General features: G+C 39.0%; 1 protein-coding gene across 8 annotated transcripts in view; it reads right to left on the bottom strand.

The window, feature by feature from the left end:
* The window catches only part of RAPGEF6 (Rap guanine nucleotide exchange factor 6), a 210,992-nt gene that overhangs the window by 134,378 nt on the left and 57,445 nt on the right, over window positions 1–19,169 (bottom strand). For 7 of the 8 annotated variants that reach the window (XM_073010711.1, XM_073010712.1, XM_008014336.3 and 4 more), the window contains one exon: window positions 972–1,041. The exons of the other annotated variant lie outside the window; for it this stretch is intronic. In XM_073010711.1, coding sequence (XP_072866812.1) covers window positions 972–1,041 — 70 coding nt within the window. The remainder of the gene's footprint in view (window positions 1–971; window positions 1,042–19,169) is intronic. 8 annotated transcript variants of the gene reach the window in all.

The following is a 19,169-nucleotide window of genomic DNA, read 5'->3' as shown; positions in this document are numbered from 1 at the left end:
GTCATCTTAGAACAAGGTAAAAGCAAGCTGTGTTCTTGATTCTTCTAATACTTAAAACAAACAAACAAACAAACAAAAAAAACCAACCAAACAAAAACCATATTCTAAAGTTAGATCGACTACTTAGCTCTTTTAAGAAAAAATAAAGAATTATTCCTTAAATACAGACTTAAATAAAAACTTATCTCAAATAATTAAAAAGTGAAAATACTAAGACCATTTCTTACTTGGATCCAATCATATGTCTTTTTACTTTTCTCTGCTTCATTCTCTCTAGTCTTGGGCACAGACTACAGAATTCAAAGTTTATTGAAGAAATGAAATTGAATGGGAAAGAAGAAATCACTTGAGGCTGGCCGCGGTGGCTCACGCCTGTAATCTCAGCACTTTGGGAGGCCAAGGCAGGTGAATCACCTGAGGTCAGGAGTTCGAGACCAGCCTGGCCAACATGGTGAAACCCCCATCTCTACTAAAAAATACAAAACCTAGCTGGGCATGGTGCCAGGTGCCTGTAATCCCAGCTACTCAGGAGGCTAAGGCAGGAAAATTGCTTAGATCCGGGAGGTGGAGGTTGCAGTGAGCCAAGATTGCACCACTGCACTCCAGCCTGGGCACCAAGAATAAAACTCTGTCTCAAAAAAAAAAAAAAAAAAAAAAAAAAAAAAAAAAAAAAAAAGGCACTTGAAAACTCAAGGCCCCCTTTTAAAAATTTTTAGTTTTCTGGTAGAAGGGGTAAAAAACACCAAATCTGCAAATTATATATAAGTGTATTATGTTTCACACTCTCTTGAGGATCAAAAAAAGTCTGAATAGACAGAAACAGATAAACTTGGTAGATGGTTCTGACGCTACTTGATAAAATCTCTAAAAGGTCACAGTAATAAAACCTCCTTAAGCATTTAAAGCCTACTACATTTAAAGTTAAAACTGAAGCATATCAAAAACAATTCAGCATTCTTTAAAGTTCTTACCACAATCATTTCTGAAGGCTCTAATACAAGACAATCACATCCTCTTTTTCCTCCAAACTGCTTACCAAAACTATAAAAACAGAAAAACAATTTCTTTAGCAAAGGTTATTAATAAAATATATCAATATAGGAAAAAAAAGCAACAAAAAAAGCCCTGAGATGCCCTTAGCCAAGAAATTCTGATCCTGTCACTTATATTAAGATTTTCTAAAAAGGAAAGAAAAAGAAAACTTTCTCAATTTCCCAGACATAACAGATCTCAATATAATACTACATGAAAATTCTTTTTAAACTTCTGCCTTTAACTAGTCCCTAAAATTAGTTATAAAAGATACCGATCTAATCTCAAATTTTTAACATCTGTCAATATATGCTGAACAAAGGAAAAAAATACACTTAATAAAAATCTAATAAAAGTGATAACCTGATTAGGCAATGTTTTATAAAAGTAAACTATTATTATCTTTTGGGAGCAGTATTAAGACAAAAGATATTAAAAATAAAAAAACCTTAAAAGATATTCACACTTGAGTAGTCTCTTGGTATCCAACTGGCATTGGTTCCAGAATCCCCAAGGATACAAAAATCTACCAATGCTCAAGCGCCTAACATAAAATGATGTAGCATTTGCATATAACCTATGTACATCCTCCCATATGCTTTAAATCAACTTGAGATTTTTAATAATACCGAATACAGGGGAAATGCTACATAAATAGTTGTTATACTTTATTGCTTAGGGAATAATGACAAAACAAGTCAATATATGCTTAGTAGAGATGCAACTATTCATCTTTTTTTTTTTTTTTCCAGGATCAGCAGTTGCTTGAATTAATGGACATGAAACCCATGGACATGAAGGGCCAACTATATATAAAGAAATGTAGTTAGATACAAAGATGACTTTTTAAAAGAAAGTGTTAGAGCCACAGCTCTTTGGGAAAAACTAAAGCTGGATCAGTACTAAAATAAAATGTTTTTTATATTCTTGGTCTGAGAAAGATTTCTCAGCATATTAAAAAAGAAAGCAACCACAGAGAAAAAGATAGGTTTTCATTTTAAAAGATAACCTGAATTTTTTTTAATGGAGAATAAAAAAAAAAACCCTGTCAACTATACCAAGACACAAATGACTTACATATGAAATATACAGAGTGCACTTAAAATAATGATAAAGCAACCAAAAATATCATTATATGAAAATTTATGAAATTATGAAATTTCATATTTCACTAATTATGAAAATGTAGTGCCAGTGTCAGTTAATAAATAAAATATATAAATATTACTCCAAAATAACCAAACAGAAAAAAAAAACATTAATTATTCAAACAAAAGAAAATACCAAAAACAAATCTAATAAATAAATAAACGATTTATAAAGAAAATTATACAACTTCACTGATGGGCTAGAAACAAGGCTTAAAGTAACATAGCATATACTTTTATGAGAAGGCTAAATATTTAAAAATGTCAATTTCCCAAAGTATAAGGTTCTACACAAATAATAGTTAATAACAAAATTCTACTCAAAATCCAAACAAAGTAACTTTTGAACATAACCAAAAAACCACTTATGTTTTTTGAGACAGCGTCTCACTCTGTGATCACCCAGGCTGCAGTGCAGTGGTGCAATCACGGCTCACTGTAGCCTCGACATCCCTGGGCTCAGGTGATCTTACCATATCAGGCCCAAGTAGCTGGGACTACAGGCATGCACTACCATGCCTGGCAAATTTTTTAAATTTTTTGTAGAGTCAGGGGTTTCGTCATTTTCACTATGCTGGTCTTGAACTCCTGGGCTCAAGCAATCCACCCACCCTGGCCTCACAAAGTGCTAGGATTACAGGCGTGAGCCACTGCACCAGGCCTCACTTGTATTTTCTTAAGCAGAAGATCTTTATCTTTTGTTTCCCCAAATTCTTGTATCACCTAATACATTTAAAAAAGCAAATCTGTAAAAGTTTGCTTTCATGCAAGATGGAATAACAGGGACTGAGTTTACTCTCCCACCTGAGGACAAAAACAGAAAACAAAACAAAATATATAAAACAACAATTTCAAGACACCAAAAAGAAGGCAGGGCAGGGCTGTATTTCCTGAGGTAGGAAACAAAAAACTAAGATGACTCTTACAATACACCATTTTACCACCTACAGGCAAGCTCTAGGATACAATGCAAGAATAGAGAAGCCTAACACAGCCTGACAATTTTGGTGAGTTGAAAAGCTAAGCGTTTTGGGGTGTCAATGACAGGGGAAAGATGCTTAGAATTTGCAAGGCAGTGTTCCTGAAAAGAGGGAGCAGCAAAGAGAAAGGGGGGGAGAGAGAACAAGATTGTGCCCAACAGTATGCAGGAGCGTTTGTGTGCATATATGCTTTGAAGAAAGGTCCTCTTGAGTCTATGAGTGAGTACTGTGGATATGTGAGAACAAACCTAAGAGTCACAGAGGAAAGATGACATAATACATGACATAATACATGGGGTTCTAGGTAGGGTCCTCAGGAATGTATTTCCTTAGTAACAAAATAAATTAGTCCCACACTAAAGTGTTGAACTTGTGCGAACACATTTAAAAGATAAAGCTAAAAATAATCAAATAGATTCCAATTAGCTAGACTATATGTTACAACAAAACCCAATACTACCTAAAGAGATGCAAAAGCTGGAACCCAGTGACATAAAATTCACAATGACATCAATAAAGAAACAAGCAACAACAACAAACCAGGTATGCAAAGAAACAGGAAAATATAATCCATAACCAAGAGAAAAATCAATCAATAAAAACAGACCCAGAGCTATCAGAAGTATGGAAATCAACAGACAACAGTATTATAACAGCTATTTCTATGTATGTTTCATATGTTAAAGAAAGTAACAATACATATGACCACAACAAAGAGATATAAAAAAGACCTAATGCAATGTTCTATCAAATCACATATGCAGACACATAAGGTCTGTTTGTTCCATTTACTAGTAATGTTAAAATTGGTGAGTAGCTTCAGACAGTGTCAATTTGATCCACATGGAAATCAACAGACAACAGTATTATAACAGCTATTTCTATGTATGTTTCATATGTTAAAGAAAGTAACAATACATATGACCACAACAAAGAGATATAAAAAAGACCTAATGCAATGTTCTATCAAATCACATATGCAGACACATAAGGTCTGTTTGTTCCATTTACTAGTAATGTTAAAATTGGTGAGTAGCTTCAGACAGTGTCAATTTGATCCACCATTTATAAAGTTTCCTCTCAATTTTCCATCTATTAGTTTCAGCATTTTTTTTTTATCAGTATGTAGATTGAAAGCGTTATTAGGGCTATTAAAATACATATTTTATATTTTGATCATTCTTTCTGAATGTATTAGCTGTGGGGCACTAATATAAAGAAAAACTCTCAACTATTTGAGTTCCTAGAACTACTGTTTATATAAAGTGAATTCACTGTATATAAAATGAATCCTAGAAAAAAGGTTCAGAAATATATTAATTTAGCAAGATTGAAGAATACAAGCAGAATACCCAAAAATCAATTGTTTCATTGTATATTAGCAACAATCAGAAAACAAAATCTTTTGACTCCATTAAAAATAGAATAAAAATGATACATTTATCAAAATACATACAAGACTTCTACAAAGCTACAAATTTAAAAACTATGAAATAATGCTGAGAAAAACTGAAGAAGACCTGATTAAAAAGAGATGTATCTTGTTTATGCATTAAAATGGCAATTCTCTCCAAAGTGTTCTACAAATTCAATACAACCACACTAAAAACCCCAGAAAGTCGTCTTGGAGGACTGACATAATGACCCTAAAATTTACATGGAAATGTAAAGAGCCTAAAATAGCTAAAACTACTTTGGAAAATAAGAACAAAGTTGAAATATTTATAGTATCAGATTTGACACACTATTAAAGCTAGAATACTCAAGACAATGTGGTATTTGATCAACTTATAGATCAATAAAACAGGATAGAGAGAACAAAAGGAGACCTGATTTTTGGCAAAGGTACCAAAGGAATTCAATGGCGTAACACAATCTTCTCTATAAATGGTGGGGAACAACCAGATACCAATACAGAAGAAACAAACGCAGTGGGAAATGGAGCTCTTAATATAACACCATAAACAAACATTAATTATAAGTGGATCAGAGCCGGGCATAGTGGCTCACGCCTGTAATCCCAGCACTTTGGGAGGCAGAGGCTAGCAGATAGCTTGAGCTCAGGAGTTCGAGACCAGCCTGGCCAACATGGTGAAACCTCGTCTCTACAAAAAACAAAAAAATCAGCCTGACATGATGGTGCATGCCTGTAGTCCCAGTTACTTGGGAGGATGAGGCAGGAGAATCACTTGTGCCTGGGAGGTCCAGGCTGCAGTGAGCCATAAGCATGCCACTGCACTCCAGCCTGGGTGACAGAATGAGACTCTGTCTAAGAAAAAAAAAAAAAAAAAGGATCAAGGACACAAATTTAAAAATTAAAACTAAAATATAATAACAATAAAATTTTTGTACATGCCCTATATCAGAAAGTTCCCTTCTGTATGTCTAGTTGGTTCAAATACTTTATCCTGAATGAGTTTTAGATTTTTCCCAGATGCGTTTTTTTCTGCATTTACTGAAAGGATCATGTGGTTTTTGCCTATTATTTTATTAATAAAGTATATCATATGAACTGACTTACAAATGTCAAACCAACCTTCCATTTCTGGGATAATCTCAACTTGGTCATGGTATAAAATACTTTAAATATAAACCAGGATTCTGTTTCCTGTCATTTGGTAACAATTTCTGCATGTATATTCATGAGGAATAATAATCTGGAATTTTCTTTTCTTGTGATCTTTGCCTACTATTGGCAGCAGTAACACTGGACTCACAGAAATGAGCTGAAAGCATTTTCTCTACCCTTACCCTAATACACTCTCTTTTGGAATGTAGGTAATAATGCTTCTTATGTTTGAAAACATTCAGCTGTAAAGTTATCTGGGTCTACACTGCTCTCTGTACTCAAAGTTTCTTTTTTTTTTTTTTTGAGCCTTTTTTTGTTATGTATGTCTTCACAAGATTTGCCCAAGTTACTGATCGCAAGTTGATCATAAATTTCCTTTGTAGGCTGGGCAAGGTGGATCACCTGAGGTCAGGAGTTCGAGACCAGCCTGGCCAACATGGTGAAATCCCGTCTTTACTAAAAATACAAAAATTATCTGGGCATGGTGGTGGGCACCTGTAATCTCAGCTACTCAGGAGGCTGAGGCAGGAGAATCACTTGAACCCAGGAGGCGGACGTTGCAGTGAGCCAAGATCATGCCATTGCACTTCAGCCTGGGTGACAAGAGCAAAGCTCTGTCTCTACAAAAAAAACCCCTTTGTAATATTTTTCTTTAGGATGGTAACGTCCCCTCTTTTATGCCTGATTTTGGAAATTCGCGTCTTTTTTCTTTTTTCATGGTCAGTCTAACTCAAATAACTTTTTTTTTTATTTTTTATTTTTTATTTTTTTAATTTATTTATTATTATTAAACTTCAAGTTGTAGGGTACATGTGCACAACGTGCAGGTTTGCTACATATGTATACTTGTGCCATGTTGGTGTGCTGCACCCATCAACTCGTCATTTACATCAGGTATAACTCCCAATGCAATCCCTCCCCCCTCCCCCCCTCCCCATGATAGGCCCCGGTGTGTGATGTTCCCCTTCCCGAGTCCAAGTGATCTCATTGTTCAGTTCCCACCTACGAGTGAGAACATGCGGTGTTTGGTTTTCTGTTCTTGTGATAGTTTGCTAAGAATGATGGTTTCCAGCTGCATCCATGTCCCTACAAAGGACACAAACTCATCCTTTTTAATGGCTGCATAGTATTCCATGGTATATATGTGCCACATTTTCTTAATCCAATCTGTCACTGATGGACATTTGGGTTGATTCCAAGTCTTTGCTATTGTGAATAGTGCTGCAATAAACATACGTGTGCATGTGTCCTTATAGCAGCATAATTTAGAACAAAGCTGGAGGCATCACGCTACCTGACTTTAAACTATACTACAAGGCTACAGTAACCAAAACAGCATGGTACTGGTACCAAAACAGAGATATAGACCAATGGAACAGAACAGAGTCCTCAGAAATAATACCACACATCTACAGCCATCTGATCTTTGACAAACCTGAGAGAAACAAGAAATGGGGAAAGGATTCCCTATTTAATAAATGGTGCTGGGAAAACTGGCTAGCCATAAGTAGAAAGCTGAAACTGGATCCTTTCCTTACTCCTTATACGAAAATTAATTCAAGATGGATTAGAGACTTAAATGTTAGACCTAATACCATAAAAATCCTAGAGGAAAACCTAGGTAGTACCATTCAGGACATAGGCATGGGCAAAGACTTCATGTCTAAAACACCAAAAGCAACGGCAGCAAAAGCCAAAATTGACAAATGGGATCTCATCAAACTAAAGAGCTTCTGCACAGCAAAAGAAACTACCATCAGAGTGAGCAGGCAACCTACAGAATGGGAGAAAATTTTTGCAATCTACTCATCTGACAAAGGGCTAATATCCAGAACCTACAAATAACTCAAACAAATTTACAAGAAAAAAACAAACAACCCCATCAAAAAGTGGGCAAAGGATATGAACAGACATTTCTCAAAAGAAGACATTCATACAGCCAACAGACACATGAAAAAATGCTCATCATCACTGGCCATCAGAGAAATGCAAATCAAAACCACAATGAGATACCATCTCACACCAGTTAGAATGGCGATCATTAAAAAGTCAGGAAACAACAGGTGCTGGAGAGGATGTGGAGAAATAGGAACACTTTTACACTGTTGGTGGGAGTGTAAACTAGTTCAACCATTATGGAAAACAGTATGGCGATTCCTCAAGGATCTAGAACTAGATGTACCATATGACCCAGCCATCCCATTACTGGGTATATACTCAAATAACTTTTGAAAGAACCAACTTTGTGTTTCAATGATATTTCTCTATTATTTTTCTTGTGTTTATTTCACTGATTTCCACTGGAACCTTTCTTGAGCTTGCTTTTGAGTATATTCTGTTCTTTTCATTCATAAGATGAAAACTTAAGATGACTGGATCAAAACCATTTTTTTCTCATAAACATGATCTAAATTTCCCTGAAAGTACTGCTTTAGCTGCATCCCATAAATTTTGATGTGTGTTCACTTCCACTGAGTTCAAAATATTTTTTTCTAATTTCTCTTGTGAAGTTGTCCTTGGTCCATTTATAAATATGTTATCTAAATTCTCATATTTCTTTCTGATATTGATTTATAATGGAATTCCATCGTAGTCAGTGGACAAACTTCAAATGATTTCATTCTTTTCAATGTATTGAACTTGTGTTATGTTCCTAGATTATATGCCCTATCCTGGAGAATGGCCCATAAATCTTGAAAAAAAGATTATATATCAGATCAAAGTGGTTGGTAATACTTTTCAAGCTCTACCTTTACTAATTTCAGTCTAGTGGTTCTATTATTGAAAGACTTTTGAAATCACAAACTATAATTGTTGAACTCCTACTAATCCTTTCAATTATGTCAGTTTTTACTTCATATATTTTGAAGCTCTGCTGTTAAATAGACAACAAAAATTGCTATGTATTCCTAATGTATTAATCTTTTTAACACTACGAAATTTTGCTCCTGGTCTCTAGTAATATTTCTTGTCTTAAAATCTATTTTGACTCAGGCTCTAGTTCTCTCATGAATACAGTTTGCCTGGTATATCTCTCAATCCTTTTCAACTTATTTGTGCTTTTACAGCTGAAGTGTGTTTCCTGTAGACAGCATGTAATAGGATTTTGAATTGTCATAGAACCTGATAATCTCTTTTGATTGGAATATTTAGACTATGCACATGTAATGAAATTACTAACTTGTCTGGATTATGTCTACCATTTTCCTATTTTTTAAATGTCTCATCTGTTTTGTTCCTCTGTTCTTCCTGTACTACCATCATTTCTGTCAAATATTTTTGTTTAGTGTCCCCTTTTAATTCCTTTGTTGATTGTGTAAATGTTATTTTTGTTGTTTTATTTTTTTAGCGATAAGGTCTCATTCTGTTGCCGCGTTGGAGTGAAGTGGCATGATCATGGCTCACTGTAGCACTAAACTCCTGGACTCAAGCTATCCTCTCGCCTCAGTCTCTTGAGTAGCGAGGACTACAGTTGTACACCACCACACATGTTTTTTTGTAGAGACAAGGGTCTCCCTGTGTTGACAAGAAGATCTCAAATTCCTGGCCTCAAGTGATCCTCTGGCCTTGGCCTCTCAAACCACTGGTATTACAGGCATGAGCCATTGTACCTGGCTGATTTTTGTTATATTCTTGGTGGATCTGCGGGATTGCAATATGCTTCAGGAACAAGCAAAGGTGGTCCACTCTCACCACTTCCAATGAATACCATACTGGAGACTCTTGCCAGTACAATAAGGCAAGAAAATACATTAAAGGCATACAGACTGGAAAAAAAGAAATGAAACTATGTTTATCATAGTAGACTGATCCTGTAGATAGAAAATGTTAAGGAATCTACAAATATAAACTACTAGATCTAATAAAAGATTATATCAAGGTCACAGAATATAAGATCAATATGCAAAAACCAACTGTATTTCTATACACTGGCAATGAATAAAATGAAAATGAAATTAAGATACAATTCCATTCATAATCCTATTAAGAATAAAATATTTGGAAATGATTTAACAAAAGTATAAGACTTATACACTGAAAAATACAAAATATCACTGAAAGAAATAAAAGATAAATATATGCAGAAGCAACCCATGTTCAATAGGCTAGAGACACAATACAGTTAAGACTGAAGTTCTCCCCAAATTAAATCTATAGATTCAAATCATTTCCTATCAAAACCCTGACAGGCTTTATGGTATAAACTGACAAGCAGATCCTTAAATGTATATAAATATACAAAAACCTAAAATAGCCAAAGCCATTATAAAAATGAACAAAGCTGTAAGACTTACTGGATTTGAAGTTACAATAAAGCTATAATAATCAAGATAGTCAGGACTGGTACCAAGACAGAAAAATATTTAAATGAGACAGAACAAATGGTCCAGAAAACAAACATACAAATATTTATGGTTAACTGATTTTGAATAAAGGTACCAAGGCAATTCAATGGGGAAAAAAACCCAGCCTTCTCAATAAACTGTGCTGGGTAAAATGAATATACAAATATCCATATGCAAAAATACATATATACAAACAAAACAAAAAATTAACTCACAATGGATTACAGACCAAAATGTAAGAACTAAATTCTAGAAAAATTCTAGAAAAAGCTGTAAGATTAAATAATCGTGAGGTTGGTTTAGTCAAAGATTTCTTCGCTATGACACCAAAAGTTCCAGTCTCAAAAATAAACCTTAAATTATGTATCATCAATATTAAAGTTTTATGCTTCAAAAGACACCATTTTTTTTTTTTTTTTTTTTTTTTTGAGACGGAGTCTTGCTCTGTTACCCAGGCTGGAGTGCGGTGGCCGGATCTCAGCTCACTGCAAGCTCTGCCTCCCGGGTTCACGCCATTCTCCTGCCTCAGCCTCCCGAGTAGCTGGGACGACAGGCGCCCGCCACCTCGCCCGGCTAGTTTTTTGTATTTTTTAGTAGAGACGGGGTTTCACCGTGTTAGCCAGGATGGTCTCGATCTCCTGACCTCGTGATCCACCCGTCTCGGCCTCCCAAAGTGCTGGGATTACAGGTTTGAGCCACCGCGCCCGGCCTAAAAGACACTATTAAGAAGTCACAGACTGGCTGGGCACGGTGGCACATGCCTGTAATCCCAGCACTTTGGGAGGCTGAGGTGGGCGGATCGCTTGAGGTCAGGAGTTGAAGCCAGCCTGGCCAACATGGTGCAACCCCATCTCTACTAAAAATACAAAAATTAGCCAGGCATAGTAGTGGGCACTTGCAATCTCAGCTACTTGGGAGGCTAAGGCAGGAGAACTGCTTGAACCTGGGAGGCAGAGGTTGCAGTGAGCTGAGGTCACGCCACGGCACTCCAGCAGAGCAAGACTCCATCTCAAAAAAAAAAAAAAAAAAAAGCCACAGGCTGAGAGAAAATATATGTAAATCATATATATGACATAGAACTTGTATCCAAAATACACACATTCTTACTACTTGATAAGACAGCACAATTTTAAAATGGACAAAATGTCTGAATAGACATTTCACCAAAGAAGATACAGGAATGTCTAGTAAGCACATAAAAAGATCCCCTACATCCCTCATCACTACTGAACTACAAATCTAAATCACAGTAAGATACTGTTAAATATACCCCAGAATGGCAAATAATATAGAAGACTGTGAATACCAAGTGGTGGTCAGAATGTAAAATGGTACAGTCATTTTGTAAACAATTTAGTTTTTTCCCAAGAAGTTAAACATGTACTTATAGCAATTCCACTCCTACATATCTATAATAAAGAAGTGAAAACACATGGCCATATAAAGCCTTTTATGTAAATTTTGATAGAAGCATTTTTGTGACAGCCCCAAATTAAAACAACTAAAATTTTCAAATTTTTTAAATCTTCTGAATGGACAGAACGCAGTATCAACAAAGAATTAAAGACAATGTTGCATTTTTTTAAAAAATGGACATGCTAGAATTGATGTGTGCTAAAACATGAGTGAGCCATAAAAACATTATGCTACATGAAAAAACTAGATTAAAACTATACAACATATTCCATTTACAGAAAATAGCAGAAAATGTAAAATACTCTCTCTCCAGAAAGCCGAACCATGGTTGTCTGATAATGAAGGTGTGGAAAGTAGAGATTACAGAGGGGCAACCAGATAAAGGTCATCTATGAAAAATTTAGAGCTAAGATTATACTTGGTGAAAAGCTGAATGAATGCTTCCAACTCCCCATGTCTTCATACCCAACTACTTTTTTTTTTTTTTTTTTTTTGAGAGGGAGTCTCGTTCTGTCATCCAGGTTGGACTGCAGTGGTGTAATCTCCACTCACTGCAACCTCCGACTCCTAGGTTCAAGCAATTCTCGTGCCTCAGCCTCCCAAGTAGCTGGGATTACAGGTACATGCCACCACACCCAGCTAATTTTTGTATTTTTAGTAGAGGCGGGGTTTCACCACGTTGACCAGGCTGGTCTCGAACTCCTGACTTCAGGTGATCCACCCGCCTTGGCCTCCCAAAGTGCTGGGATTACAGGTGTGAGCCACCATGCCTGGCCCCCAACTACTTTTTAATTAATAGATTGAGAGCAAGGATGTTTGCTCCACTCTGTCACAACAATGTACTATAGCTTTCCCCTAGTACAATAGGAAAAAGAAAAGGCATTCCGATCAGAAAAATAAGAAGTGAAGCTGTTTATTCACAGATGACAAGATCGTTTATGTACAAAAATACTAAAAAATATATAAAACCGCAATTAGAATAAGTGATTTAATAAGGTTGCAAGATGTAAGATCAGCATATACAGTATCTCTACACTGAAAACTGCAAAACATCATTGAGAGAAATTAAAGACCTAAATAAATGGAGTGATGTACCTCATTCATGGTTTAAAAGAACCAACTATTAAGATGTTCACTTCTCCCTAAACTGGTTTATAGATTCAGTGCATTCCCAATCAAAATCCCAGCAGGCATTTTTGTTTTTAATTGACAAACTGATGCTAGAAATCATATGGAGCTGCAAAGAACATATGAAAACAAATAACCAAAACAATTTTTATGAATTCGGAGGATCCATACTGTAAAGTCCTTTGAGCTGGTTGCACATGGTCAAGCCATCATCGTGACATCCCCCACCCCACCCCCACCTTGTGATAATGTACTTTGTGATATTCTCCATCCTTGTGAATGTACTTTGTAACATCCTCCCAGCCCTTGAGAACGTACTTTGTAAACATCCATTCCCTGACTGCAAAAATTGCTCCTAACACCACCGCCTATCCTAAACCTGTAAGAACCAATGATAACCCCACAACCCTTCGCTGACTCCTTTCTTGGACTCAGCCCACCTGCACCCAAGTGAATAAACAGCCTTGTTGCTCACACTAAACCAGATCAGGTGGTCGCTGATATGGACGCGCGTAACATTTGGTGCCAAAAACCCAGGACAGGGGAACTCCTTTGGGAGACTGGTCCCCTGTCCTCACACTCCCTCCGTGAGGAGATCCACCTACCACCTTGGGTCATCAAACCAGTCAGCCCAAGGACCATCTCACCAATTTCAAATTGGTAAGTGGTTCTTCACACTCGGGTAAGCGGTTTTTTCGCTCTCTACCTAACCTCTCTCGCCTCCCTTCAATCTCTCTCCTTTCAATTTCAGTTTCTCTCCCCTCTTGGCAGAGACAAAAAGGAGACACACTTCATCTGTGCATTCAAAAACTCTGACCTCAGTTACTGACTTGGGAAGACAGTCTTCCCTTGGTGTCTGATCACCGCGGGGACACCTACCTTGATCATTCACCCACATTCCCTTGGTGGCAGGTCAATTGCGGGGACACCTGCTTTGGCTGCTCACCCACATTACAGCCCAGGACTCAGTCAGGGACGCCTACTGGAAGCAGACCTCACACCCGGTCTGGCTTACAGTTTAATTTAGCAATTAGCTCTCCCCCACCTGCCCAACAATTTCCTCTTAGAGAGGTGGCTAGAGCTGAAGACATAGTCAGGGTACATGTGCCTTTTTCTCTATCAGACCTTTCCCAAATCAGCCAGCGTTTAGGGTCTTTCTCATCAGACTCCACTAAACATATACAGTGTAGCTGCCCACCTCCATTTCTCCATGTCTCTACCTTCCTCTTGAAACTTACCTTCTCCACTATGGGCAACCTTCCGCCATCCATTCCTGCCTCTTCCTCCTTAGCCTGTGTTCTTAAAAACCTCAAACCCCTTCGACTAACACCTGACCTAAAACCTAAACGTCTTATTTTCTTCTGTAATACCACTTGGCCCCAATACAAACTCGACAATAGTTCCATGTGGCCAGAGAATGGCACTTTCAATTTGTCTATCCTACAAGACCTAGATAATTTTTGTCGAAAACTGGGCAAATGGTCTGAGGTGCCTTATATCCAGGCATTTTTTACACTTCGCTCCCTCCCTAGCCTCTGCTCCCAATGCAACTTGTCCCAGATTTTCCTTCTTTCTCTCCCATCTGCTCCTTTCGGTCTCCGCTCCAAGCTCAGAGTCCTCTGAATCCTTTTTCCACTGACCCCTCTGACCTCTCTCCTTCTCCCCCTGCCACTCCATGCCAGGCTGGATCGGGTCCCAATTCTTCTGCAGCTCTCCTACCCTATAACCCTTCTATTACCTCCCCACCTCACACCTGGTCTGGCTTACAGTTTAATTTAGCAATTAGTTCTCCCCCACCTGCCCAACAATTTCCTCTTAGAGAGGTGGCTGGAGCTGAAGGCATAGTCAGGGTATGTGTGCCTTTTTCTCTATCAGACCTTTCCCAAACCAGCCAGTGTTTAGGGTCTTTCTCATCAGACTCCACTAAATATATACAGCAATTCCAATATCTAACTCAGTCCTACAATTTAACCTGGAGTAACTTAAATGTCATCCTGACCTCTCCCCTCTCCCTAGAAGAACAAGAAAGAGTTTACTTTCTAGCCCAGTCCTACGCAGATACCCGCTGGCTTCATGAGCCAGGCTTCCAAGAGGGCACCAGGGCAGTTCCCCGAGAGGATCCCCATTGGCAATACCAGACAGACTCCCCATGTAAAGACAGGAAAGATTACATGGTCTCCTGCCTAGTCGAGGGGCTCAAAAAGGCAGCATACAAACCTGTTAATTATGACAAACTAAAGGAAACTACCCACGGTAAAGATGAAAACCCAGCCCAGTTCATGGACCGCTTAGCAGCTGCCCTTAAACACTTTACAGTCCTAGACCCAGAGGGGCCAGAAGGTTGCCTAATCCTTAATATGCATTTTATCACCCAATCCTCTCCTGACATTAGGAAAAAATTCCAAAAGCTGGATTCTGGCCCTCAAACCCCACAACAGGATTTAAACAACCTCACCTTCAAGGTGTTAAGTAACAGAGAAGAAGCCGCCAAGAGGCAACGTATCTCTAAATTACAGCTACTTGCCTTCACTGTAAGACAATCCACAATCATCTTAACTTTAACCTCTAAACTGCCCTCAATCATTCCTTGGCCCTGGCCACCCTAACTTTGGGAGACATACATAGTTTAAACGATAATAGCCCTTCCCCAAAACTACACCGTTTTTGTAAAGCTAATGAAAGAAAGACCACCAGATTACAAGGATGAGGAGCCTGAATTCTGCTAAGGTGTACACATAAATGATTACCAGTCATTATTCCAAAAGTCACAAGATTTGCAACTCAATTACTCCTGCAAGTAACAGTGCTATTGTAGAATTTGAGATTGGCCTTTTGAGATGTCTTTTCAGGTTTTTAGCATTTCTGATGATTCATTAGTGGCCACCAGGACCCACAGACCTCCCACTGACCAGTCCTGTGGCTTCACCCAGAATCCAGATTCCCTGCCCCACCAAACTGTCCTTAAAAAATCCTAACCTCCAAATTTTGGAAGAGATGAATTTGAGTAATAACTCCATCTCCCACATGGTGTGGCCAGGCTTGTGTCAATTAAACTATTTATTACAATGCCATGGTCTCAGAGAATTGGTTTTGTCTGCACAAGTGGGCAGGAAGAATCCACTGGACAGTTACAGTAATAAACAACAGGAGTTTACAACAGGCACACAAAAAACGTAAAGAGATACTTTATTAAAGAAAAAACAGAAAGCAATGGCCAATAAGCATAAGGAAAAGTGTTCACCATCATTATTCATCAAAAACATGAAAATTAAAACTGGCGCACACACACGTGGATATTTGATTTACATAAAAAGTGGTAATGAATGAGTGGGAAAAGGACATCTAGGTATCCCTATGGAAAACGACTCAACATTATACCATGCCCAAAACTCAATTCCAGGTAGACTACAGATTTAACTGTGAAAAGAAAACAAGAAAAGTTCTAGAAAATAATAAGAAAAATACACACACACACACACACACACACACATCTCCATGACCTTGTGAAAGCAAAGTATCTTGAGCCTCCCAAATCACTAAGCTAAAGGGAAAAGTCAAGCTGGAAACTGCTTAGGGGAAAGTTGCCTCCCATTCTATTCAAAGTCACCCCTCTATTCCCTGAGATAAATGCATATCTGATTGCCTCCTTTGGAGGGGCTAATCAGAAACTCAAAAAAAAAAAAAAAAAAAAAAAGGCAGCCAGCTGGCCACAATGGCTCACACCTGTAATCCCAGCACTTTGGGAGTCCGAGGCAGATGGATAACCTGAGGTCATGAGTTCAAGACCAGCCTGGCCAAAATGTTGAAACTCCATCTCTACTAAAAATATAAAAATTCCCTGGGTGTGGTGGCGGGCACCTGTAATCCCAGCTACTCAGGAGGCTGAGGCAGGAGAATAGTCTGAACCCTCAAGGTGGAGGGTGCAGTGAGCCGAATTCGTGCCATTGCACCCCAGCCTGGGCAGCAAGAGCAAAACTCTGTCTCAAAAAAAAAAAAAAAGCAACCACTTGTCTCTTATCTACCTATGACCTGGAAGCCCCCCCTCTGTTTCAAGTAGTCCTGCCTTTCCAGACTGAACCAATGCTGATCTTACACATGTTGATTGAGGTCTTATGTCTCCCTAAAATGTATAAAACAAAACTGTGTTCTGACCACCTTAAGCACATGTCACAGGACCTCCTGAGGCTGTGTCACAGGCGCACGTCCTCAGCCTTGGCAAATTAAACTTTCTAAATGAACTGAGACCTATCTCAGATTTTTGGGGTCTGCAACCTCAGAAACAGAAAAGACAAATTTTTCTACATTAGAATTAAGAGCTCATGTTCATTGAAAGACATTACTAACAGAATTAATACAATGAATAAGACAGAGTGGGGAAAAGTATTTCCAATAAAAATAACCAAGGAAGGTTTCTTATTCAGAATATATCAAAAATGTCTACATCTTGAAAACAAAAAGACATCTTATTAAGAAAATAAGGAAAAGACCTGAGAAGTCACTTTACAAAAAAGGTCATTCTAGACTGGGTGTGGTGGCTCAAGCCTCTAATCCCAGTACTTTGGGAAGCCAAGGCAGGCGGATCGCTTGAAGCCAGCAGTTTAAGAACAACCTGGCCAACATGCGGACACCCTGTCTCTACTAAAAATACAAAAATTATTTGGGCATGGTTGGGCATGGTGTCATGCACCTGCAGTCCCATCTACTTGGGAGGCTGAGGCAGGAGAATCGCTTGAACCTGGGAGGTAGAGGTTGCAGTGGACTAAAATTGTGCCACTGCACTCCAGCCTGGGTGACAGTTCTGCACAGCAAAAGAAACTACTATCAGAGTTAACAGGCAACCTACAGAATGGGAGAAAATTTTTGCAATCTACTCATCTGACAAAGGGCTAATATCCAGAACCTACAAAAAAACTCAAACAAATTTACAACAAAAAAACAAACAATCCCATCAAAAAGTGGGCAAAGGATATGAACAGACACTTCTCAAAAGAAGACATTTATGCAGCCAACAGACACATGAAAAAATACTCATCATCACTGGCCATCAGAGAAATGCAAATCAAAACCACAATGAGATACCAACTCACACCAGTTAGAATGGCAATCATTAAAAAGTCAGGAAACAACAGGTGCTGGAGAGGATGTGGAGAAACAGGAAAACTTTTACACTGTTGGTGGGACTGTAAACTAGTTCGACCATTGTGGAAGACAGTGTGGCGATTCCTCAAGGATCTAGAACTAGAAACACCATTTGACCCAGCCATCCCATTACTGGGGATATACCCAAAGGATTATAAATCATGCTGCTATAAAGACACATGCACACATATGTTTATTGCGGCACTATTCATAACAGCAAAGACTTGGAACCAACCCAAACGTCCATCAATGATAGACTGGATTAAGAAAATGTGGCAGAAGTGGCGCCAAGATGGCCGAATAGGAACAGTTCCAGCCTCTAGCTCCCAGCGTGAGCAACACAGAAGACGGATGACTTCTGCATTTCCAACTAAGGTACCGGGTTCAACTCACCGAGGCGTGTCAGATAGTGGCTGCAGGAGAGTGGGTGCAGCCCAACGAGCAAGAGCCGAAGCAGGGCAAGGCATTGCCTCACTTGGGAAGTGCAAGGGGGAAGGGAATTCCCTTTCCTAGCCAAGGGAAACTGAGACACACAACATCCGGAAAATCAAGTCACTCCCACCCTAATAATGTGCTTTACCAAGGGTCTTAGCAAATGGCACAACAGGAGATTATATCCCACACCTGGCTCAGTGGGTCCCACGCCCACAGAGTCTACCTCATTGCTAGCACAGCAGTCTGAGATCTAACTACAAGGCAGCAGTGAGGTCAGGGGAGGGGCGCCAGCTATTGCTGAGGCTTAAGTAGGTAAACAAAAGGGCCAGGAAGCTCGAACTGGCTGGAGCCCACCGGAGCTCAAGGAGGCCTGCCTGCCTCTGTAGACTCCACCTCTGGGGACAGGGCATGGCCAAACAAAAGGCAGCAGAAACCTCTGCAGATGTAAATGTCCCTATCTGACGGCTTTGAAGAGAGCAGTGGTTCTCCCAGCACGGAGTCTGAGGTCTGAGAACGGTCAGACTGCCTGCTCAAGTGGGTCCCTGACCCCTGAGTAGCCTAACTGGGAGACATCACCCTCTAGAGGCGGACTGACACCTCACACGGCTGGGTACACCTCTGAGAGGAAGCTCCCAGAGGAATGATCAGACAGCAACATTTGCTGTTCAGCAATATTCACTATTTTGCAGTTTCTGCTGCTGATACCCAGGTAAACAGGGTCTGGAGTGGACCTCAAGGAAACTCCAACAGACCTGCAGCTGAGGGTCCTGACTGTTAGAAGGAAAACTAACAGAAAGGACATCCACACCAAAACCCCATCTGTGTGTCACCATCATCAAAGACCAAAGACAGATAAGACCACAAAGATGGGGAAAAAGCAGTGCAGAAAAGCTGAAAATTCTAAAAATCAGATTGCCTCTCCCGCTCCAAAGGAACGCAGCTCCTCACCAGCAACAGAACAAAGCTGGACCGAGAA

Source organism: Chlorocebus sabaeus, chromosome 23 (assembly GCF_047675955.1).
Source record: "Chlorocebus sabaeus isolate Y175 chromosome 23, mChlSab1.0.hap1, whole genome shotgun sequence".
Classification (NCBI taxonomy): Eukaryota; Metazoa; Chordata; class Mammalia; order Primates; family Cercopithecidae; genus Chlorocebus; species Chlorocebus sabaeus.
Note: the sequence above shows the minus strand (reverse complement) of the source record. Positions and strands in the feature narration are given on the sequence as shown.